General features: G+C 59.8%; 2 protein-coding genes across 6 annotated transcripts; one reads left to right on the top strand and one right to left on the bottom strand.

The window, feature by feature from the left end:
• Positions 1–1,380: 1,380 nt before the first annotated feature.
• Positions 1,381–9,135, bottom strand: GTPBP3 (GTP binding protein 3, mitochondrial). 4 transcript variants are annotated; one of them, XM_003817808.8, is made up of 9 exons: positions 8,930–9,135; positions 5,848–6,095; positions 5,648–5,734; positions 5,358–5,560; positions 5,079–5,151; positions 4,839–4,982; positions 4,506–4,671; positions 2,783–3,061; positions 1,381–2,627 (listed from the first exon to the last, which is right to left on the bottom strand). In XM_003817808.8, the coding sequence occupies exons 1-9, from the start codon at positions 9,046–9,048 to the stop codon at positions 2,402–2,404; spliced, it is 1,545 nt and encodes a 514-aa protein (XP_003817856.1). In that variant the 5' UTR covers positions 9,049–9,135; the 3' UTR covers positions 1,381–2,401. The 4 variants fall into 4 exon arrangements, with proteins under 4 accessions (XP_003817856.1, XP_003817854.1, XP_003817855.1 ...); XM_003817806.8 differs by lacking the exon at positions 8,930–9,135 and adding an exon at positions 6,439–8,873; XM_003817807.8 differs by lacking the exon at positions 8,930–9,135 and adding an exon at positions 6,439–8,873 and having other exon boundaries at positions 2,783–2,998.
• A 29-nt stretch (positions 9,136–9,164) lies between these two features.
• Positions 9,165–20,816, top strand: ANO8 (anoctamin 8). 2 transcript variants are annotated; one of them, XM_055103773.2, is made up of 19 exons: positions 9,165–9,487; positions 10,252–10,362; positions 10,498–10,630; positions 10,813–10,951; positions 11,026–11,122; positions 12,646–12,762; positions 12,842–12,969; positions 13,068–13,229; positions 13,553–13,705; positions 13,806–13,932; positions 14,043–14,098; positions 14,226–14,300; positions 14,516–14,647; positions 15,074–15,895; positions 16,177–16,368; positions 16,488–16,619; positions 16,713–16,823; positions 18,666–19,335; positions 20,169–20,816. In XM_055103773.2, the coding sequence occupies exons 1-19, from the start codon at positions 9,382–9,384 to the stop codon at positions 20,534–20,536; spliced, it is 3,831 nt and encodes a 1,276-aa protein (XP_054959748.2). In that variant the 5' UTR covers positions 9,165–9,381; the 3' UTR covers positions 20,537–20,816. The 2 variants fall into 2 exon arrangements, with proteins under 2 accessions (XP_054959748.2, XP_034801920.3); XM_034946029.3 differs by lacking the exon at positions 14,516–14,647.
• Positions 20,817–23,741: the final 2,925 nt, after the last annotated feature.

Raw genomic sequence — 23,741 nt, 5'->3', positions numbered from 1 at the left:
ACTTTGGGAGGCCAAGGTGGGAGGATTGCTGGAACCCAGGAGTTCAAGGCTGCAGTGAACCATCACTGCACTCCAGCCTAGGAAACAGCAAAACCCTGTCTAAAAAAAAAAAAAAAAAAGATAGAAGAGGCAAAATGTCCAGACTAATATTTTTCATCCACTGAGGTACAGAGTAAAAAATAAATTAATTTTTTTTAAAAAGGGTGGGTGTGGGGCGGGTGCGGTGGCTCACGCCTGTAATTCCAGCACTTTGGGAAGCCAAGGCAGGCGGATCACCAGGTCAGGAGATCAAGACCATTCTGGCTAACATGGTGAAACCCCGTCTCTACTAAAAATACAAAAAAATTAGCCGGGCATAGTGGCGAGTGCCTGTAGTCCTAGCTACGCGGGAGGCTGAGGCAGGAGAATGGCGTGAGCCCAGGAGGTGGAGCTTGCAGTAAGCCGAGATTGTGCCACTGCACTCCAGCCTGTGGGACAGAATGAGACTCCGTTTCAAAAAAAAGCCGGGCGCGGTGGCTCATGCCTGTAATCCCAGCACTTTGGGAGGCCGAGGTGGGCAGATCACAAGGGCAGGAGATCAAGACTATCCTGGCTAACACGGTGAAACCCTGTCTCTACTAAAAATACAAAAAATTAGCCAGGCATGGTGGCGGGCGCCTGTAGTCCCAGCTATTCAGAGGCTGAGGCAGGAGAATAGCATGAACCTGGGAGGCGGAGCTTGCAGTGAGCCGAGATTGCGCCACTGCACTCCAGGCCGGGCAACAGAGTGAGACTCTGTCAAAAAAAAAAAGGTGGGTGTGGTGGCTCACGCCTGTAACCCCAGCACTTTGGGAGGACAAGACGGGCAGATCTTTTGAGGCCAGGAGCTTGAGACCAGCCTGGGCAACATGACAAACACCCATCTCTACTAAAAATACAAAAGTTAGCCAGGTGTGGTAGGGTACACCTATGATCCCAGCTGCTCGGGAGGCTGAGGCATGAGAATGGCTTGAGCTCAGGAGGCAGAGGCTGCAGTGAGCTGAGATCACACCACTGCACTTCAGTCTGGGCAACAGAGCGAGACTCTGTCACACACACACACACACACACACACACACACACACACACACACACACTTTGGGAGGCCATAGGTGGGCAGATCACAAGGTCAGGAGATCAAGACCAGCCTGGCTAACACAGTGAAACCCCATCAAAAGAAAAAAAGAAGACTAAAGACTAAAAAAGGAATGAGGCCAGGCACCGTGGCTCACACCTGTAATCCCAGCACTTTGGGAGACCAAGACAGCAGGATGGCTTGAGTCCAAGAGCTCAAGACCAGCCTGGGCAACATAGTGAGACCCCCCATCTCCATAATTCTGTTTTTTAAAAAAGAAATGACAATTTGTAGAGCAATGAACACAATACCATTTATATATGATACACAAGACAAACATATTTGAAAGGTACATCCACAAGTATGCAAACATTCAAAGTTCTGGAAAGACACACATTAAGCCATGACAACCACAGAAGGGCTAAGGAAAATTTCCATGTTGAAACACTTCTGGGGCCAGGCATGGTAGCTCACGCCTGTGATCCCAGCACTTTGGGAGGCCAAGGTAAGCAGATTACCTGAGGTCAAGGAGTTCAAGACCAGCCTGGTCAACATGGTGAAACCTTGTCTCTACTAAAAATACAAAAATTAGCCTGGCGTGGTGGTGTGCGCCTGTAGTCCCAGCTACTCAAGAGGCTGAGGCAGGAGAATCACTTGAACCCGGGAGGTGGAGGTTGCAGTAAGCCGAGGTCGCACCACTGAACTCCAGCCTGGGTGACAGAGCGAGACTCTGTCTCAAAAAAAGAAAAAAATTAGCCGGGCATGCTGGCACATGCCTGTAATCCCAGCTACTCAGGAGGCTGAGGCAGGAGAAGCGCTTGAGCCCCGGAGATGGAGGTTGCAGTGAGCCAAGGTCGCACCACTGCACTCCAGCCTGGGCAATAGACAGAGGAGGGAAGGGTAGGGGAAGGGGAAGGGGAAGGGGAAAGGGAAAGGGAAAAGGGAAGGGAAGGGAAGGGAAGAAAATAAACACTTCTAGATCACCTGAGTTTTTTTTACATTCCTTTGGTATTTGCAAAATAAATCAAAAACTACGAAACAAATATACTGAGATCCTCCTATCTCCATCCCAACCCAGATGCCCCAGCATCAAGGGTCGAACGGGACCTCCATTCAGCCCCATTCCAGGGCCTGAATCTCCAGGGAGTCCCTGCAGGGATCTCACTACCTCTCAGCTGTGTTGCTTCACTATTTGAGAATCAAGTTCTTTCCCAGGCGAATGAGAATCCCAATTGGCCTAAACTGTTTCCAGATCCCCCGAGGCTCCTGGGTCTCCACGCAGCTTGGGTGCGACTTCCCTGGATCCCGTCACTTGCCCACACAGAAGTCCCGGAAGATGATGTCCAGGATCTCCTCGGTACCCCCTCCACCTGTGAGCCGGGTCAGGTGACCCCGGGCCACCCGCAGCGCCTCTGCCGCCAGGGCCAGGTCTTTTGACTGCTTGTAGTGGCCGAGGGCATCCAGGCAACCCTGGAGGTGGTGCTGGTGCCTTGCTCGGGTCAGCAGCGGGGGATCTGTGGACGGGTCCCCACACCTGGAAGAGACAAGAGACATGGTCTCTCCCGACCTTTTACAACCATCCCTTGAAGGGGAAATGGTTGTACCCATTTTGTAGGTTCAGAAATTGAAGTTGAGGGACCCACACTTAAACTGTGGGTCAGGGGAGGCTGGGAGTGGGAGGGGGCTCACACTGCAGCTAGCTCCTTCCTCAGCGCCTCCAGGAGGCCGTCCAGCCCCTCTCCCGTCAGACAGGACAGCAGCAGGTGCGGGGGCAGGTCAGGACCGGGACCTGGGCCCTCCGGGGACAGCAGGTCCGACTTGTTCAGCACCAGGAGGAGGCGCTGGCTGCTGTCACTGGGGCTCTGGGCTCCCACAGAGGCTACGACGGTGGCCAGGAAGTTGCAACTGGAGGGAGAGGCCAGGTCAGAAGCGTCCAGCATGGCCAGAATGAGGTCAGCCTGCTCTAGCCTGCGGGAGCAAGGTCAACTGAGCGGGGATCCCAGGTTGAGCAATTGAAGGCACTGGGTGGAGGGACAGTGAGGGGCCAGGCAGAGCACTGGGGGAGCTGCGAAGCGTGAGGTCGGGAGGGAGGAGTAGAGTACCAGGGGACCGGCAGAATGTTGGGGGCCCAAGCCGAGCACAGGGGGTGGGGCAGAGCAAGAGGGGCGGGGCACAGTGCAGGGGGAGGGGCAGAGCAAGAGGAGGGGTCACGGTGCGGGGGCGGGGCAGAGCAGGAGGGGCTGGGCACAGTGCAGTGAGTAGGGCAGGGCAGGAGGGGCGGGGCACAGCACAGGAGGGCGGGGCAGAGCAAGAGGGGCAGAGCACTGTGCAGGGGGAAGAGCAGAGCAAGAGGGACAGGGCACAGCACAGGGGTTGGGACAGAGCAAAAGGGGCCGGGTACAGCACTGGAGTGGGGCGACCATGAGTGGCGGGGCAGAGCAAGAAGGACCAGACACACCACAGGGTACGGGGTAGAGAGCACCAGGGGTGGGGCAGAATGTAGGGGGTGGACAGAGCACAGGGGATGGGATAGACCGCAAGGGGCAGAGCGGAGTGCCAGGGCGGGACAGAGCACGAGAGGGCGGGGCAGAACGTGAAGGCTGGGCGGAGGGCTTAGGGATGAGAAACATGTCCAGAGGGCCGGGGGCAGGACTTAATCAGAACTAAATCACTGGCCAGGCACAGTGGCTAACGCCTGTAATCCCAGCACTTTGGGAGGCCGAGGCAGGCGGGTCACCTGAAATCAGGAGTTCGAGACCAGCCTGGCCAACATGGTGAAACCCCCATCTCTACTAAAAATACAAAAAATTAGCCTGGCATTGTGGTGGGCGCCTCTAATCCCAGCTACTCGGGAGGCCCAGGCAGAAGAATCACTTGAACCCGAGAGGCGGAGGTTGCAGTGAGCCGAGATTGTACCACTGCACACTCCAGCCTGGGCAACAAGAGCGAAACTCCGTCTCAAAAACAAAAACAAAACACCAGGCCAGGTGCGGTGGGCTCACAACACTTTGGGAGGCCGAGGCTCAGGAGTTAGAGACCAACCTGGCCAACATAGTGAAACCTCATCTCTACTAAAAATACAAAAAAAAAAAAAAAAAAATAGTTCGTCGTGGTCGCTCCCGCCTGTAATCCCAGCTACTTGGGAGGCTGAGGCAGGAGACTTGCTTGAACCCGGAAGACAGAGCTTGCAGTGAGCTGAGATACCGCCACTGCACTCCAGCCTGGGCGACAGAGCAAGACTCGGTCTCGGAGTAAAAAAAAAAAAAAAAAAAAGAACGAAATCCCTGAGATCCATGCTTGATAGGGCTTAGCAGGTTCTCTGATTCAGGAAGAATGAAAAATAAACGCAACAGGGAGAAAAGGCAGAGAAAGGGCCCCGCGTTCCCCTCCCATCACCACCCTGTCCGCCCACCTCTCCCGGGCGCGCCGCACGCCCTCCTGCTCCACGGGCCCCACGCCCTCCCGCAACCCAGCCGTGTCGCTCAGCAGCACAGGAAATCCGGCCAGGTCGACTGGGGTCTCCAGCACGTCACGGGTGGTCCCTGGCTCCGGGGACACGATGGACACAGGTTTCCGACCTGGGGGAGGGTCAGAAGAAGAGGAGAGGGTGGATACAAGGGAGCTCCTCCCCCAGGTTCTACCCCATGTCTGGAGGGAGCTTTAGACCTGAACAACTAACTCAATTACCCAGCTCTTGGCCCTGCCCCTGGCACTAGGCCCCGCCCCCTTCCCGCCGCCTACTCACTGAGCAGGTTCACTAGGCTGCTCTTGCCCGCATTGGGGGGTCCAGTGACCACTACGTGCGCCCCTGAGCGGAGCCTCTGCCCGCGCCTGGCATCTCGTAGATGTGCACCCAGGGCCACCTCCAGTGCCCGTACTTTGATGTCGGCTGTGGGTGACAGAAGGCAGGCAGAGAGAGACAGTGAGGGGAGCCTTTGAGGGCTGATATGAGGTGTCTTCCTCCCCCACCACCAGGTAGACCCACCTTGCTCCAGGACCCCCTCCTCCAGGTTGTCATCCTCGCCGAAATCGATATAGGCCTCCACGTGGGCCAGAGCCTGGCGGGGCAGGGAGACCAGAGGTGGTGTGTGCACCCAGAAACCCACCTTCCCAATTTGTCCAGCCCGACTTCAGGGGCCAGATTGGCGGCTCATAGGCCGGAAGCTTTCACGCAGGGAATGAATGCGGGATTGAGGGGGGGTCTCATGCAGGGGTTGCACAGATGGGGTCTCTGAGGGAAAGAATGGACAAATGGGGGACTTGCTTTGGTGACGGTCTCGGCCCAGCCACGGCAGAGGTGGCCCAGCTCTCCGTCCAGCTGCCTGAGGGCCTGCCGCCGCTGCGCCTCTGTTTCCGCGTGGATAAGGTCCGCCAGCCCCTCCACTTCGGTCAGGTTCAGCTTCCCATTGGCGAACGCCCGTCTGGTGAACTCGCCTGCCTCCGCCGGTCGAAGCCCTGGCACGCTGCCTGCAGGAAGGTCCCAGTCTGACACCCCCTGGTCCCCACCCAGGCCCATTGGGAGGACCAAGCATCTCACCCAAGGCTGCAACTCACCCAAGGCCTGCAGGACGCCGCTCACCACTGCCGGGCCTCCATGAACGTGGAACTCCACGCAGTCCTCACCGGTGAAACTCTGGGGACCTAATGTGACAGACAGCTGACAGTCAGGAGGACAGCACAGCTAGTGCAAACCTTTGGAAGGGGGAAACTGAGTCATGGGACCTACAGGAGGCTCACCTACTGGGGACCCTCACCTGGGAACCAGAGCACCAGTGCGCGGTCCAGAGGCTCCCCGGAGCGGGGATCGCTGAGCAGGCGCAGGCTGGCGTGGCGAGCAAGGGGCAGGTCTCGGGGTGCCGTGAGAATTCGGAGGGCGTGGCCGCTGGCAGGGCCGCTGGTCCGGATCACTGCGATGCCGCAGCGGCCTTGGCCAGAGCTTAGCGCGAAGATGGTGGCGCCGGAGCCGGGGGCTGGTGCGCCGCTGCTCCGGCGCGTGCACAATCTGGAACCGGAGGGGAGGCGAATCAGCGCACCTGGGAGGCTCAGCCTCAGTGTCAAGTAGACCGAGGGCTCGATGATCGCGAGATGCTCCAGGTGGGGGTGTTCTGCGGCTGGGGGATGCACAAATTGGATGTTCTGAAGGCCGAAGGGTGACCGGATTAGGGACTGTGAGGCCAGAAGGAGACCCAGATATGGGCTCTGCCGCAAGGGTCATGGACGATTGAGGCACGGAAGAACGCGAATGTTTGCTCTGCCGCAGGGAATTGGGCCCCTAAAACCCAGGGAGTGGGTCTGGGGTCCAAGCAGCACCCGAAGCTGTCACACCCCTTTCCCTGTAGCCCCACCTGCGAGGCCCACGTGCCGCTTGGGCCGCCAGGGTCCAAAGCCCCCGCCACATGGATTTACAACCTGGGACCCGCCTGCCCGACCTGCCTGTGTGGCTTCAAGTCTGGGCAGGAGGCCCCGCCCACTCCGCGGCTTGACTAGTAAAGTGCTCAACTATTCTCGACCACCATTGGGTATCTTAGGATACGTCCCGCCCACCGTCTGAAGATACTCGCTTCCATTGGCTGGTGCAAGGGAGAGCGGGAGCTGGAGGCGGTATGGAGGTAGGTGTAGCGAAATGTTGTTCCCCGGGCAACATGAGACCAAATTTTTAGCGTCCTAGCGCAGCGAGGCTGACAATAGGAATAAGGAATGGAAGAAAGGACAGAGTTTGGCACAGGGCAGTGCAAATTACAGCGAGGGGAGGTTTTGAGTCCCGCATTTTCCATCTGCTCACTCCGCAGCCTTAGGCGTGGCAAGGACCTATGTGCGTTCAGTTTTCCCGTTCAAGAAAGGAGGGACTACACCTCTTTACGTTCAGGTTCAGACCGGAAACTCAGAGCATCTCGGTGACCGGGAGGGACGAGTACTGGAGAACCCACGCCCTGATCCAGGGAAAATCTTGCCCGAACTTCTGGAAAGAGTCCTACTTGCTTTTTCCGGAACTCTCCAGATTCTCTCCCCTCCCCAGCGTTCCCTTGTGCCGTTCCCTCGGCTTCGGATGCCCTTCCTCATTTGACAAACTCGTCTTCAAGGCCTAGCTCCAAGATCCCCTCCTCCAGGAAGTCTTCCTGGAACCCCCAGCACAGCCCTCTCTCCACTGTGGACTTCCTTGGCTCTCTCTCTGGCCCAGGTCTGCACCTGCAGAGCCAAGTGTCCGGTCAGTCTCTGGCTCCCTGAAAGCCAGAAAGGGGAGCCTCGGAGATTGCTTTCAGGTTAACCCAGGACAGCACTGAAACTCGGAATAAAGCGCTGATGGTGGAATTCCAGGCACTGGCTGGGCGGGGTCTCCGGGAGCGCCTTCGCATGGCGGATTCTCTGGTTCTGGATCAGAGCGGGCGGGCGGCGCACTTGCGTGTTAAGAAAAATCTGTCTGACATAATAGAGTTCTAATACCCCCTTACCTCGCCCTGCTCAATATTTTTATTTACTTTATTCTGTTATTTTATTTTATTTTTGAGACAGGGTCTCACTCTGTCTCCCAGGCTGGAGTGCAGTGGCGCGATCACGGCTCTTGCAACCTCCAACTTTTGGGCTCAAGGGATCCTCCCGCCTCAGCCTCCTGAGTAGCTGGAACCACAGGCGCGAGCCACCATGCCAGGCTAACTTTTCGGTGTTTCTTTTTGTTTGTTGTTTTTGTTTGTTTGTTTTGTTTTTTTTTTTTGGTGGAGAGGGGGATCTCACTACGTTCCCAGGCTTTTTTTTTTTTTTTTTTTTTTTTTGAGACGGAGTCTCGCTCTGTCGCCCAGGCTGGAGTGCAGTGGCGCGATCTAGACTCACTGCAACCTCCGCCTCCCAGGTTCAAGCGATTCTCCTGCCTCAGACTCCCAAGTAGCTGGGACTACAGGCGTGCGCCACCATGCCTGGCTAATTTTTTGTATTTTTAATAGAGACAGGGTTTGGCCATGTTGGTCAGGCTGGTCTCGAACTCCTTGCCTCAGGTGATCTAGCCGCCTTGGCCTCCCAAAATGCTGGGATTACAGGCGTGAGCCACTGCGCCCGGCCGAGGCTTTAATATTTTAAGTTGTAAAATAGGAACAAATGATGACATATTTATATTTCATCTGCCATTCTCTAGTTGTTACATCTGTAACAAGCATACAGCAAGTGCCTACTGTGTGCTCGCATTGAGAACCAGACCTGGCCCCTCGTTCCTACCCTCGCTGGGCTTTCAGTCTAACAGACTGAGCTACTCAGAATAGTCAGGGGTTGGCCAAATGCCAGGTAAAACCCAGGTCGCCCAGCTAAATGTGAATTTCAAATAAACAATGAATAATTTTTTAGTACTAGTATGTCCCATGTAGACATAGGACATAGAAACATTTATGTATGTATGTATATATGTACGTATTTGAGACAGGGTCTCGTTCTGTCGCCCAGGATGCAGTGCAGTGGGTGTGATCTCAGCTCACTGCAGCCTTGACCTCCTGAGCACAAGCGATTCTCCTGCCTCAGCCTCCCAAGTAGCTGGGATTACAGGTGCGCCCCGCCCAGCTAACATTTATTCTTTTATCTGAAATTTACATTTAACTAGACGGACTGTATTTTTATTTGCTAAACTTGACAACTCTATGGGATCCTCTCCGAGGTTACATCCTGAAGGGAGTCGGTGTTAACCGGACGAAGAGTGCATGAGGAGTGTTCTAGGCAGCCAAATGGTGCGTGCAAAGTTCCTAAGCAGGGCTTGCTGTAATTATGTATCACAGCCCTACTGGGGTGGTTGAAGTTATTGTCACCAGGAATCTTCCCCAACCGGCCCGCTCCTCCCACGTCCTCCCTTAGTCAAATTACGCCCATCTCACATTCCAAACAGCGCCTCCAGGGTCCGGAGTTTGCAGATGGGGAAACTGAGGCTCCGAGGCAGGGACCAGAAGAAAGCATGGGTGGGGACAAGTTAGAGAATGCACCATCAGTGCGGGCGGGGACCAGCAGCAGGGAGCGAGGTAGGCGGGCGAGAAGGAAACCCAGAAAACAACACGGGCGGAGACGCGAACCAAAGAACTAGGCGGGCGAACTCAGCTGAGAACCCGAGAGTGACGTGCATCGGGCCGGGAAGGAGAATCGAGGTTCGGCTCGGGCGGCGACGAGAAGCAGCGCTCGGGCGAGCGAGGACCGCGGCCGGCGCGGGCGGGCGCGGCCTTTGTCTCCTCCTCCCGCGCGCTCCGCGGCTGCACCGGCCCCATGAGCCCGCGGCTCCCCGTCGCCCGGGCCGTCCGTAGCCCCTGACCTGGCCTGTCCTCGCCATGGCCGAGGCCGCCTCCGGCGCCGGGGGCACGTCCCTGGAGGGCGAGCGTGGCAAGAGGCCCCCGCCGGAGGGCGAGCCTGCAGCCCCGGCGTCCGGAGTTCTGGGTATGTGTGCGGCGGCTGGACCAGACAGGGTTGCAGGTGCCTGGGGAGCCCGCGTCAACTACACGGGGAGGAGGATCAGGGTCAAACGTAACCTGGCGTGGTGTCTGGACGAGGGGCCGGCTCCTCCCGGCACTGCGGCTGCGGCCCGGCGGGCGGGGCTGGGACGGTGCTTCGGGCTGGGGTCCCGGCGCGGAGACGCGGACACGCCCCTCCGAGAGCCCCAGGCTTGGGCTGCGCCCTGCCACCCCCGGGCTGCGGGATCGCGGCGGGCCAGGGATGTGCTTGAGAGAGTCTCTCCGCGAAGAATACAGAATCATACGGTCCTGGGTTCAAATCCCAGCTTGACTGTGTGACCTTGGGCGCGTGACTTAAACGCTCTGGGCCTCAGTTTCCTCACCTGTGAAATGGGGGTAAGAACCGCACCTAGTCCCTGGGGCTGCTGCAAGGACGGCGCTGTCATAATGTGGTGAAGCGCTCAGGGCTGCTAGTGAGCGCCCCATCGATTGTGGTTTTGGAGGCGGAGCTGGGCCTCAAGAATGAGTAAGATTTGTAAGGGAGGATCTGGGGGGAAGGGCATTTCTGGAGGAAGGCCTGGCTGGTACAAGGACGTGGAGGGAGGAAAATAAGCCAAGCCCAGAGCTCCCGGGGCCTTGAATGCCAGGTGGAGTGGTGAGGAGCCCTGGCGGGGGCCGGAGGAGCCAAGACTGGAGGCTGGGTCCGGATCCCAGAGTGGCCTGACCCGGGCCTGCTACGCCGCCCCCTAGATAAGCTTTTCGGAAAGCGGCTCCTGCAGGCGGGTCGCTACCTGGTGTCCCACAAGGCGTGGATGAAGACGGTGCCTACAGAGAACTGCGACGTGCTGATGACCTTCCCAGGTACCCAAGCCCGCCCGCCCGCCCGCCCAGTGCCCAGATGCGGCTCTCTTGAGCTCGGCTTCCCAGAGCGGGAATACGTAGGAGGCCTTGGGCCCCCTCGTGGCAGGAGCCATCGGTCCCTGTGCCCCTTGGCAGACACGACCGATGACCACACGCTGCTATGGCTGCTGAACCACATCCGCGTGGGCATCCCCGAGCTCATCGTGCAAGTCCGCCACCACCGCCACACGCGTGCCTACGCCTTCTTTGTCACCGCCACGTATGAGAGGCGAGTCCCCTGTCCCTGGCCTCTCGCTGAGCCTGCCACCCGGCTCCCCGCTCTACCAAGTGCCAACCATGCTATCCAGCCGCCCTGCGTTTGTCCCAAAGGCTGCCAGGTGCACCATCCTCAGCTCCAGGATGGTGGGCCGGGGCCTCCCTGTGAGCCCACCTCCTCCGCCTTCTTCACAGCCTACTCCGAGGGGCCGACGAGCTGGGTCTGCGCAAGGCAGTGAAGGCCGAGTTTGGCGGGGGCACCCGCGGCTTCTCCTGCGAGGAGGACTTTATTTATGAGAATGTGGAGAGCGAGCTACGCTTCTTCACCTCCCAGGTGAGGACGGCTCTGGGCCCCCGCATGCATCCTGTGCCTATGAGTTCCCTGAGCTCACGCCCTCTTCCTCGCAGGAACGCCAGAGCATCATCCGCTTCTGGCTGCAGAATTTGCGTGCCAAGCAGGGAGAAGCACTCCACAACGTGCGCTTCCTGGAGGACCAGCCAATCAGTGAGCAGGGCGGGGTCAACACCAATCACAGGCAGAGAGTTGGGTGGAGCTCTTCAAAGACAGCTTATCGGAGCAGGAGGGCGGGGCCCAGATCCAACCAGTCAGGGGTTGGCAAAGAGTTAGGAAACCAATGAGCTAAAGGGGTGTGGCCTTAGCAAAAGGGTGGAGCTTATCTCCTGAGTTGGGTGGAGCTCCAAGAGGACAGCTTATTAGGACAGGAGGGCAGGGCTTATGTCCAACCAGTTAGGGGTTGGCAAAGAGTTGGGAACCAATGAGCTGAGGGGGCGAGGCTTTGGCCAAAGGGTGGGGCTTATTTCTGGGAGGTGGGTCCAGGAGAGGCCCTTTTCTGGGTTTGGGATAAGGTGGAGGCAGGAACCATGGACAGCACTCCACTTACAGAGTGGTGCGGCTCTGGGCGTTGGATTCCCCTCCAGGAAACTAGGCACCCAAGTTCACCTTCCGACAGCAAGTTTTTACCATTCCTCAGACGTTCGGGTCCACAAACTGAGCTTTATTTAAAGCAGGGGAACAGGCGCAGTGGCTCCCAGTACTTTGGGAGGTCCAGGCGGTAGCATCACTTGAGCCCAGGAGTTCGAGGTTGCAGTGAGCCATGGTAGCACCACTGCACTCTGTCCAGCCTGGGTGACAGAGCGAGACCCTGTCTCAAAATAAACAAATAAATAAATAAAGTAAAAAATAAGGCCGGGCGCGGTGGCTGACGCCTGTAATCTCAGCACTTTGGGAGGCTGAGGCGGGCGTATCACGAGGTCAGGAGATCGAGACCATCCTGGCCAACATGGTGAAACCCCCATCTCTACTAAAAATACAAAAATTAGCCAAGTGTGGTTGGCGCGCGCCTATAGTCCCAGCTACTCGGGAGGCTGAGGCAGGAGAATCGCTTGAACCCGGGAGGCAGAGGTTGCAGTGAGCTGAGATCGCACTACTGCACTCCAGCCTGGTGACACAGCTAGACCCCGTCTAAAAAAAAAAAAAAAAAATGCCGGGCGCGGTGGCTCACACCTGTAATCTCAGCACGTTGAGAGGCCGAGGCAGGTGGATCACTTGAGGTCAGGAGTTTGAGACCAGCCTGGCCAACGTGGTGAAACCCCGTCTCTACTAAAATACAAAAATTAGCTGGGCGTGGTGGTGGGCACCTATAATCCCAGCTACTCCGGAGGCTGAAGCACGATAATCGCTTGAAGGTTGCGGTGAGCGGAGATCACGCCACTGCACTCCAGCCTGGGCGACAGAGTGAGACTGTCTCAAAAAAAAAAAAAAAAAAACATGGTTCCTCACCAGAACCCCACTCTCCCAGTTCCTTTACATTCTCCCCGCCTGCCCCTGCACCTACAATTTCTGAAGGAGAATCAGATCTTCTATCCGTCTAGAACTTCTCCCCTGGAAAGAGCTCTAGAGGTTTAAGAGCAGGCAAAAAGCTGTGACTTGGGTTTCAGACAAAGAGGGGCTAGCCAGGCTAGGCACAGGTGGAGGGGCGGGGATCACCTGTGCTCCTCCCTCCACAGTCCCCGAGCTGGCAGCACGTGGGATCATCCAGCAGGTGTTCCCTGTCCACGAGCAGCGTATTCTGAACCGCCTCATGAAGTCATGGGTGCAGGCCGTGTGTGAAAACCAGCCTCTAGGTGCTGCCTGGGCTGGGGGGTGGGAGGGAGTCCCAGCAGACAGGCAGGGGGTGACTGAGACCCACTTGTCCCCTGGCAGATGACATCTGTGATTACTTTGGTGTGAAAATTGCCATGTACTTCGCCTGGCTGGGCTTCTACACGTCGGCTATGGTATACCCAGCTGTCTTCGGGTCTGTCCTGTACACATTCACAGAGGCTGATCAGGTACTGGGCAGGGACCCTGCAAGGTCTGGGGGATCCAGAGGCGCCCTCCTTTCTGGACTGGCACAGACAATGACTCAACTCTTCTCTGCCACTCACAGACAAGCCGGGATGTTTCCTGCGTGGTCTTTGCCCTCTTCAACGTGATCTGGTCGACGCTGTTCCTAGAGGAATGGAAGCGGAGAGGGGCTGAGCTGGCATACAAGTGGGGGACGCTGGACTCACCTGGGGAAGCCGTGGAGGAGCCACGCCCCCAGTTCAGGGTCAGTTGGGGGCTGAGTCCAGGGTCATGGAGACAGGACAAAGGTAAATGGTGGGGGGCACTGCAGGAGCAAAGGCAGAGAGGTGTGAAACAGGATTGTTTCATCAAAGAGGGTATGCCAAACCGAGGCGGGCTCTATGTGCTCCCCAGGGGGAGGGGTGGAAGTTGGATTTGAGGGACTGGGAACAGTGCCCTAGGTGGGTGACCTGAGAGGGTCACCTCCGCATGATGGAGGGAAATTGAGTTCTGAGGATAGGGAGGGGTGCAGAAGGCAGAGGTGGCCCCTCTGAGCTCATGCTGGGCCTGGCCTTTGCCCACCATCAGGGCGTGCGACGTATCAGCCCCATCACGCGGGCCGAGGAGTTCTACTACCCGCCCTGGAAGCGGCTGCTCTTCCAGCTGCTTGTGAGCCTCCCCCTGTGCCTGGCGTGCCTCGTCTGTGTCTTCTTGCTCATGCTTGGCTGCTTCCAGCTGCAGGTGACCCCCCATACCCCCACCCGCCCTGTCCTTGGTGCCTAGCTCCACCTTGGGCTGAGCCCTGCAGCTGGGATGAGCCCTGAACCCCCTTCTCCCGCAGGAGCTGGTGCTGAGCGTGAAGGGGTTGCCCCGTCTCGCCCGATTCCTGCCTAAGGTCATGCTGGCCCTGCTTGTCAGTGTGAGTGCCGAGGGCTACAAGAAGCTAGCCATCTGGCTCAATGACATGGGTACGGCCTGCCAGGGGGTCTCTGGGAGGAAGGTCTCCACTGCCCCTTGGGATCCCTGCCACCCTTGCGGGGACCGCGGCTGCCCCCTCACTCCCCGCCTTGGCCCCTAGAAAATTACCGGCTGGAGAGCGCCTATGAGAAGCACCTCATCATCAAAGTTGTCCTGGTGAGTCATCACCATCGGACAGGCAGGGGGACAACGGGGAAGCTGTGGCATCTGTATGGGGCACAAGGAAGGCTCCAAGGAGTCGGGTGGGGGTGCAGGGTGACCACCGCCTGCCTCCTTCCTGCAGTTCCAGTTTGTCAACTCGTACCTGAGCCTCTTCTACATCGGTTTCTACCTCAAGGACATGGAGCGCTTGAAAGAGGTGAGACCCCCGCCCCAGCGGCAGTCCCCCCTGCCCCCATGGCGGCCAGCGAGGGGCCAGACCCGGCACAAGGGGTCCAAGGGCTCTCCAGCCCCTCCCTCCCCTCCTCCATCCTTCTCTCCTGTCTGTCCGTCCGTTGTCTGTCGTCTGTGCGTCCTCTCTCTGCCTGTCGTCCCCCCATCTGTCCGTCCATCTGTCCGTCGGTCCCTTCACAGCTCCTGCTCGTCCTGTCCCTGTCCCAGAGCCTCGAGCGGCAGCTGCGGGCGGTGCTGGTCCCGCTCGCGGCCCTGCGGTTCCGCCTGCTCCTCCTCTCCCTCCGGGGCCTCCTGCTCGCGGCCCGGGCCAAAGTACGGGCAGGTGGCGAGCCCGTGGGTCCTCGCCGGGGTGGGCAGCGTGGCTGTGCTGGGGGCCTGGCGCGCCGAGCTGAGGGCGCATGCGCGGAGGGAATCTGGGGTCGGGGGCGGCCAGCAAGCAGGTGCAGGCGGCTGGGGGCGCACGCGGCCCAGTGCACCGACAGAGCCCGCGGTGGGGTGGAGACGCGCTGGGCCTGCCCGTGAGGTGGGCGAGGAGCGCTGCGCGTGCCAGGCTGTATTTTGTGGCTGAGCGCTGGGGGCCTCGCGTCGAGGCGCGTCCAAAGCAGCGGAGTTAGGAACCGGATTCGGCGTGTGTCTGGGCACGGTGCTCCGGCGGGGCGCCCAGGGAGGGTGAGTCCCCCGATCCCGGCGCCCCGCTTGCCCCCCACGCGCCTCTCTCCTTCCCCTTCCTGCCCCCAGATGCTGGCCACGCTGCTGATCACCCGCCAGTTCCTCCAGAACGTGCGCGAGGTCCTGCAGCCGCACCTGTACCGGCGCCTGGGCCGCGGCGAGCTGGGCCTGCGGGCCGTCTGGGAGCTGGCCCGAGCCCTGCTTGGCCTCCTGAGCCTCCGGCGCCCTGCGCCCCGCCGCCTCGAACCCCAGGCGGATGAGGGCGGGGGCGGCGGCAGCGGGGGCGGGGGCCGCAGGTGCCTCAGCGGGGGCTGCGGGGCGCCGGAGGAGGAGGAGGAGGCGGCGCTGGTGGAGCGGCGGCGGGCGGGGGAAGGCGGGGAGGAGGGGGACGGGCCTCCAGGGGGCAAGGAGGAGGACGAGGACGACGAGGAGGAGGAGGACGAGGAGGAAGAGGAGGACGAGGAGGAGGGCGAGGAAGGGGGCCTCCTGGACTGCGGGCTCCGGCTGAAGAAGGTCAGCTTCGCTGAGCGCGGCGCGGGGCGGCGTCGGCCCGGCCCAAGCCCGGAGGCCCTCCTGGAGGAAGGGAGCCCCACTATGGTGGAGAAGGGGCTGGAGCCGGGAGTGTTCACCCTGGCCGAGGAGGACGACGAGGCGGAGGGGGCTCCCGGCAGCCCTGAACGGGAGCCCCCGGCCATCTTGTTCCGCCGGGCCGGGGGCGAGGGCCGAGACCAGGGGCCCGACGGGGGCCCGGACCCGGAACCCGGCTCCAACAGCGATTCGACCCGTAGGCAGAGACGGCAGAACCGGTCGTCTTGGATTGACCCGCCGGAGGAGGAACACTCGCCCCAGCTCACCCAGGCAGAGCTGGAGAGCTGTATGAAGAAGTACGAGGTGAGGAGGGGGCGGGGCCTCGCAGGGGGCGGGGCCTCGCTGGGGAATGGACACACCGTCCGAGGGTGAAGGCCGTGGGTGTGGGAGTGGTGATAACAGGGTCATTGATGTTGGGATGCTGCAGGAGAGGAAGGCCTAGCCAGATACAGGAAGCCTCTGGACTGGCTGAGGATGGGGACAGGCCCTGGGTCCACATGGGATAATCTGAGGGAGGCGGGCTCAATGGGAGAAAGATTGTCCCAGGGAAGAGGCTTCCAGGTCTGAGGCCCGCCCACTCGCAGGACACGTTCCAGGACTACCAGGAGATGTTCGTGCAGTTCGGCTACGTCGTGCTCTTCTCGTCCGCCTTCCCCCTGGCGGCGCTGTGCGCCCTGGTCAACAACCTCATTGAGATCCGCAGCGACGCCTTCAAGCTGTGCACCGGGCTGCAGCGGCCCTTCGGCCAGCGCGTGGAAAGCATCGGCCAGTGGCAGGTGGGGGGAAACCAAGAGCTCCGAGCTGAGGCCCAGAGGGAGCCCAGGTGCAGCTGGGAGGAGTCTGGGGTCTGGGGAGGCCGGCTGGACCCCGCCTGAGCCCTCCTGCCGCCCTGCAGAAGGTGATGGAGGCCATGGGTGTCCTAGCGATTGTGGTCAACTGCTACTTAATCGGCCAGTGCGGGCAGCTGCAGCGCCTCTTCCCCTGGCTGAGCCCGGAGGCAGCCATCGTGTCGGTGGTAGTGCTCGAGGTGGGGCCGGCGACAGGGGCGGGGGCAGCTGGGAGGCGAGAGGGCGGCCCCAGCGTCTGCAGCCTGCAGCACTTCTCTCTGCCACCCCTGCAGCACTTCGCTCTGCTCCTCAAGTACCTCATCCACGTGGCCATCCCCGATATCCCGGGCTGGGTGGCCGAGGAAATGGCCAAGCTGGAGTACCAGCGCCGCGAGGCCTTTAAGGTAGGGGGGCCAGGCTGGGCTCGGTTTTCTCATTGGTGGGGCTGCTGGTGGATCTCTGATCTTGGTGGCCAATTCCTTAGCGTAAGGGCAAATGCAGAGACTGCACAGAGCTGGGTATAATAATTAGTGCTCCCTGGCTGGGTGCAGTGGCTCACTCCTATGATCCCAGCGCTTTGGGAGGCCAAAGTGGGAGGATCGCTTGAGCCCAGGAGTTTGAGGCTGCAGCGAGCTATGATTGCGCCACTGCACTCCAGCCTGGGTGATGGAGCAAGACCCTGTCTCTAAAAAGAGTAATAATAAGCAATAATAACTAGTGCTCACAACGGGTCCAGTCGCTTCTGGAATCCTGGCAGCATCCAGCATGAGGCTGGCCCTTCAGAACCTTCAGCCATCCACCAGCTTGCCCGATTGCATCCTGTTAGGGGGCCAGGGACACAGCGGAGGCTTCCTAGAAGCGCAGCTTCTTCCGCATTCCTCAGAAAGCTACAGAATGGGCCAAGGAGCTCCCCAGTGACTGCACAGGGAACATTCCTCGAGGATGACAATGTCCTTTGTCTGCACTGTCCCTGCAGCCTTTAGCTACAGGTGATAAGTGAGCACGTTGAAGTGGGGCTGCTGCGACCGAGAAACTGAATTTTTATTTTATTGAACAGAGCCTCGTGTGGCTACCTGGGTATAGTCTGCTGCAGCCATAGTCCTTTTTGTTGTTGTTGTTGTTTTTTCTTTGAGACAGAATCTCTCTCACTCTGTCATCCAGGCTGGAGTGCATGGAGTGCAGTGGCACAATCTCGGCTCACCGCAATCTCCACCTCCCAGGTTTAAGCAATTCTCATGCCTCCCAAATAGCTGGGATTACAGGCATGTCCCACCACGCCTGGCTAATTTTTCTATTTTTAATAGAGATGGGGTTTCACCATGTTGGCCAGGCTGGTCTCCAACTCCTGACCTCAAGCAATCTGCCCACCTCCCAAAGTGCTGGGATTATAGGCGTGAGCCACCGTACCCAGCCTGCAGCCACGGTTCTGTCTCTTGCCTGTTCTCTGGGAAGCAGGGGATCAGTTGAGGCTCAGGATTGGTTTCCACTTTACCAATTCCTAAGACGCTGTCTGGCACACAGCCGGGGACAGAGTTGATGGCCAGTGAATGTTTGTTTTCTTTTCAATTCCCAGAAAGTACCGGCGTGGGTCCAGGGATTCATTCAGTTGCACCCAATAAGCCTCGGAATCTCTCTCCAGTTCCCCAGAGAACCTCAGTGTGGGCCCAGAGTTGGCGCCCAATACGCTTTTTTTCTTTTTCTCTTTTTTGAGACAGTCTTGCTTTGTCCCCAGGCTGGAGTGCAATGGCACAATCTCAGCTCACTGCAACCTCCGTCTCCCAGGTTCAAGCGATTCTCCTGCCTCAGCCTTCCGAGTAGCTGGAATTACAGGCGTGTGCCACCATGCTCAGCTAATTTTTTTATTTTTGGTAGAGACGGGGTTTTGCCATTTTGTCCAGGCTGGTCTCGAACTCCTGGCCTCAAGTGATCCGCCCATCTCAGCCTCCCAAAGTGCTGGGATTACAGGCGCAAGCCACTGCGCCCAGCCCCAATAAGCATTTAAGCCTCCCTCATTTCCACAGAGAGGCTGATCATGTATCTGGGAATGCCGTTGGCACCCAATAAGTGATTGGCTCTCTCCCACTTCTGCAGGGAGCCCCCATTGTGGGTGCAGGGATACAGTTGGAGCCTAATAAGCATTTAAGTCTCCCCCACTTTTGCAGAGAGCCCTGGCATGCACCAGCCTCAGCTGGCACCCGCTAACACCCTTTCTTCTTAGTCCTGTAACGGCTTGGCTCTACCTGCAGAGACACGAACGCCAGGCCCAGCATCGCTACCAGCAGCAGCAGCGCAGGCGGCGGGAGGAGGAGGAGCGACAGCGCCATGCAGAGCACCATGCCCGGCGGGAGCATGATTCTGGTGGCCGAGAGGAGGCGAGGGCCGAGGGCTCTGGGCTGGACCCTGCCACCTCCTCCGAGAAGGCCTCTGCCAAGGCCAAGGGCAGCACTGCGGGTGGCCACGGGCCTGAACGGCCCAAGCGCCCAGGGTCCCTGCTGGCACCCAACAACGTCATGAAGTTGAAGCAGATCATCCCACTGCAGGGCAAATTCCTCTCGTCGGGGGCCACATCCTCACTGGCTGCTGCAGGGGCCGGAGCCACCACCCGGCCTCCCCCTGCCCAGTCACCCACAGGCAGCGACACCCGCCTGCCTGCCTTCCTCAGCTTCAAGTTCCTCAAGTCACCCGAGACCCGGCGGGACTCTGAGCGCAGCCACTCACCGCCCAAAGCCTTCCATGCTGGCAAGCTCTTCCCCTTTGGTGGCACCCGGGCTGAGCCTGGGTCCAACGGGGCGGGCGGGCAGGCCCGGCCAGATGGGACCCCCAGCAGTGGCAGCAGCCGGGTTCAGAGGAGTGGGCCGGTGGACGAGGCCCTGGCTGAGGAGCTGGAAGCCCCCCGGCCCGAAGAGGAAGGCTCAGGTCACAAGCTTTAACTCGGGGGTGGGGACGCCGGGCCGGCTTTGGGGATAGGGTAGGGTGGTCAGGCCTGGGGAGAGGGGCTAAAGGGGACAGGGGAAGCCCGGTCTTAGGTCCTGGTGGGGACCTGGGTCAGTGGTACGTGGAGCCTCTCAGTTAAAGCCTGCTTAGTATCTCCAGGGCCTTTGTTAGCCTGGAGCCCCGTGCCTGACCCTCCCCAGGGAGGGATGCCAAAGCCCCTTGTCCCAGGACTGCACCCAGGGACCCCCACCATGCTCCGGTGCCAGGAGAGATGAGGGAGGCCTGTTTCCCAACCAGCCCACCCTTCTCCTGCTCCAGCTCACTCTTGGGGGGGACTTGACCCCCCAGGCCTCTATGCAAATCCACACCCTGCAGCCCAGCTGTTCAGGAAGGCCTTCCTCGAGGTGGGGCTGGGGCTGCCCACCCAGGGAGCTCCCACATGTGCTGAGCAGAGGTGCAGGCCTCACCCCTACCCTCCCACCCCCACCACCTCCCCTGCCCCAATCCCAGCCTGGGCTCCAGCAACCCCATTCCCAGGGAGCCCAACAGGTGGCAGCTGCAGCACAAGGGCCATAGGTCAGAAGCCAGAGGGACTTCCTCAAACTGTCCTCCCCCTGTGACCGGCAGGGGCCATGCCCAGAGGCAGGGTATGCACCGGAAGCCGCCCAGGGGGCCGCCCCACCTCAGTCTCTGATCAGAAGCAATAAGGCCTTTATGTGCCTGGATGCCCGGGAGGGAGCGCGGGCAGGGTCGCCAGCCCGGCGGGGTCCGGCGGGGGCGGCATCCCCCCGGAACGGCCCCTCTCGCCTCCGCAGGGACAGCGCTGGCCCCCGTGGGCGCCCCTGCCCTCCGCACCCGCCGCAGCCGGAGCCCCGCGCCGCCGCCGCCAATGCCGCTGCCCCGGCCCCCGACACCGCCCGCCGGCTGCTGGCAGTGGGACGGGCCCTGGGGCTGCGGGGGCGAGGGTGCCGCCCCCCGCCAGGCCCTGGCCGCTGCCGAGTGCCCACCATGTGCCATGGCCGGGCCCCCACCCGCCCCCCAGCCCCTGCCGGGAGACGCCAGCTTTTACAGCCTCCCGCCCCCACCGCTGCCGCCCACCTCGGATCCCCTCGAGACCCCAGCGCCCTCCCCTAGCCCCAGCCCCAGCCCCCAGGCCGTGTGCTGGCCCAGCGGCTGGCATTAGCTCTACCCGCCCTGCCTTCTCTTCTCATATGCAATATCAGTCATTCACAGGGGCGGCCGGTCCCCAAAATGCAAAATGCGCTTCAGCCCCCGAGGGCCCCCAGTATTGGCCGGTGCCCCCCATCTGCCGTTTTCCTTTCCAAACGAAAGGAAACCCACAAATCCAACAGAAAACACACACACACACACACACAATAGGCGATTATTTATTTGTTTTTAATTTATTTTGTCATATTTTTGTAAAACGGCAGAAATGCAATAAAAACTATATTTCAACAGTGCCCGAGGTCAGAGCAGTGGAAAAGGGAGTGGGGGTGGGGGAGTCTGGGTGGCTGGGGCCTAGGTTGGGAACCCCCCTCCCCCCATCCTGGTACAGGCTGGCTTGACCCGTGGGGGCCTCCTCCCAAAAACTGGGTCTCGGCCACAGATGGAAAACTCCAGGCTGCGCCGCCTCTGAGACGGCCCAGATTTGGAGGCCAACTTCAGCCCTGGCTTCCGCCACTAGACAAAGGAAGGAATCTCTAAGTGCTGAAAAGAGGCGACAATGTGTGCACAGGCCCCAGTCCTGAGTAAGACTCCTTCTCAAAGAGGACAGCGCAGTGGTTTGCAAGACGTGGCCCCTTCTGGCACACCCGCCTCCTGGAACATCGTCTGGGGAGCCAGAGACAGTGGGAAGAGCTTGTGGCATGAACATCAGAAGGCACCTGGCACCTGAGCCTCCTGCAGTCCCTGACTTGTGATACTGAGAGAATGGCACATTTGGGTGTCCCCAGGACATGGGGTGGCATTGGGATGCAGCAGGGATGTCCCACTGTGGGACGGACATCAGACCCAAGTCACTGGGACTCTGTTGTATGACTCAGGAACAGGAACGTGGCCTCTCAGACCCTCACATTTTTCAGGAAGAGGACAAATGTGTCCACATCCAAAGGCTTAAGGCTCAGAGACCAACATGGCCATGCTGCAGGGCTGGGCCAGTGTGAGCAAGGGGCCCTTCGGGAGGCTGTGGAGAAGTCAGAGTTCACTGGAGGCAGGAGAACAGCCTGTGCAAAGGCGGAGAAGGTGGAAGGCAGTTTGGGGGAACAGTGGGGTAAAGGGGACCCCAAAGGCAGGAGGGTAGGCAGAGGCCGGCTCAGGGGCCCAGCGTCCTCCCACAGGCAGTGGGAGCTACACAGGGTGTGTGTGCCAGGTGGGGCATGTCCCGACAGACCCAGGGGTTCTAGGGGGAGGCCACAGGGAGGCAAGCTGGGGCACAGCCCTCAGACCCCAAAGGAGGGAGCTGAGGTAGGGGAGGGGAAGGAGGTGCCCGCCCAGCAGCCCTGCAGAGTGATGGGCAGACAGCACAGGCAGGAGACAGCCCCCAGCCACTCAAAGCAGAAACTGGGAGCCGGAGAGGTCTAGACAGGCCGAGGGGAAAGGCGGGAGTGCCCCCTGCTCCCACTCTGGCCCCTGGCCTTGGAAGCTGAAGTCCCACCATGTCAGTCATTCACAGATGGACACCGCAGGCCTGCCCAGGTCACACCAACCCTGGGGACTGGGACTCCCCAGCTGGCCTGGGAGCCTCCAGGGCATTCAGCTGGACCCGGCACCACCGACCGCAGTCAAGTGTGCATTTCCTCACCACCTGTCCTGTGACCACATGGCCCCTGTAGCACCATCACTGTGGTGTAGACACTGCCGGGAGCTGGGAGGTACAGCTGGGTGGCTGTGCTGTGCCTGGGCCTGGTCAGCCACTCCTTGTGTAGGACAGGAGCCCACCCTGGCACTCTCCGTCCTTGGGAGAGATGGGCCGCCTAGGCCCGAGGGTCTGACACAGGCAGGGCCCTCCACAGTGGAATCTGGGGCAGGCGGACCCTCCATAGCCCGGAGTGTCTGCTAGCTCTGTGGCCCAACCCTACACCATCCCAACGCCCTCAGACTCAGCTCTCAAAACAGAGACCTCTGCCAGGCACGGTGGCTCACGTCTGTAACCCCAGCACTTTGGGAGGCTGAGGAAGGTGGATGACTTGAGCCCAGGAGTTTGAGACTAGCCTGGGCAACATGGTGAAACCCTGTCTCTACAAAAAATTTTTAAAATATTAGCCAGGCAGCCGGGTGTGGTCACAGCACTTTGGGAGGCCGAGGCAGGTGAAGCACCTGAGGTCAGGAGTTCGAGACCAGCCTGGCCAACATGACAAAATGCCGTCTCCACTAAAAATAGAAAAATTAGCTGGGTGTAGGGGCGCACGCGTGTAATCCCAGCTACTCAGGAGGCTGAGGTAGGAGAATCACTTGAACCTGGGAGGCGGAGGTTGTAGTGAGCTGAGATCTTGCCACTGCACTCCAGCCTGGGAGACACAGCAAGACTCCATCTCAAAAAAAAAAAAAATTAGCCAGGCATGGTGGTGTGTGCCTGTGGTCCCAGCGGCTTGGAAGGCTGAGGTGGGAGGAAGGCTTGAGGTCGAGGCTGCAGTGAGCTGTGATTACACCACACTGCACTCCAGCCTGGGAAAGAGTACAAGACCCCAACTCAAACAAACAAAACAAAACAAAAGAAAACTGAGACCCCCACCACCACCAGTGGGGGCAATAAGGGGAGAAGCGGTGTTCCCCCAGCCCCAGGCTTAGTGGTCAGGGCCACAAACCTTCTGCCCAGAGCCCGAACACCCCCTACATACCCAAGCTCAGCCCCAAAACCAGCCCAGCTGGCGGAAGAGGGGTCCCCATGAGCGGCCATGGCACATGCCAACTGCCAGGTGCCAACCTTCTGTACAGCTCCTCTATGACCCAGCAAGGGTGAGGCCACCACCTAGGACAGCAAGACCGGCCAGATGCCGTCTGTACTGTCACCATGCCTCAGGGGAGCAGCAGAGGCCAGAGACCCCAGGCCCCCAGATGAGGCCGGCCATCTCTGCGGTGGCTGACAGGTGCGCTGCCCTGCTTGGCGGTATCCCAGGCAGGGGGCTGACCCCGCTCCATCCTTGGCACCATGGACCGTCTCTCAGGAATGACCTGTCCTTGGGGTCACCTTGACAGGAGAGGCAGAGGGGATGGTCCAGGCAGGTCTTGGCCTTGAACATGGTGGCCTCAGCAAGCCCACGAGAGAATCCAGCCGGTCCTGGGGCCCCTGGCGTGGGGGGCCCTTCTCACTCCTCTTGGTGACAACAGGGATGACTCCCAGGGGCTCCGTCCTCTGCAGCCAAGGTGTGTGGAGCAAAGACGCGAGG

Source organism: Pan paniscus, chromosome 20 (assembly GCF_029289425.2).
Source record: "Pan paniscus chromosome 20, NHGRI_mPanPan1-v2.0_pri, whole genome shotgun sequence".
NCBI lineage: Eukaryota > Metazoa > Chordata > Mammalia > Primates > Hominidae > Pan > Pan paniscus.
Note: the sequence above shows the minus strand (reverse complement) of the source record. Positions and strands in the feature narration are given on the sequence as shown.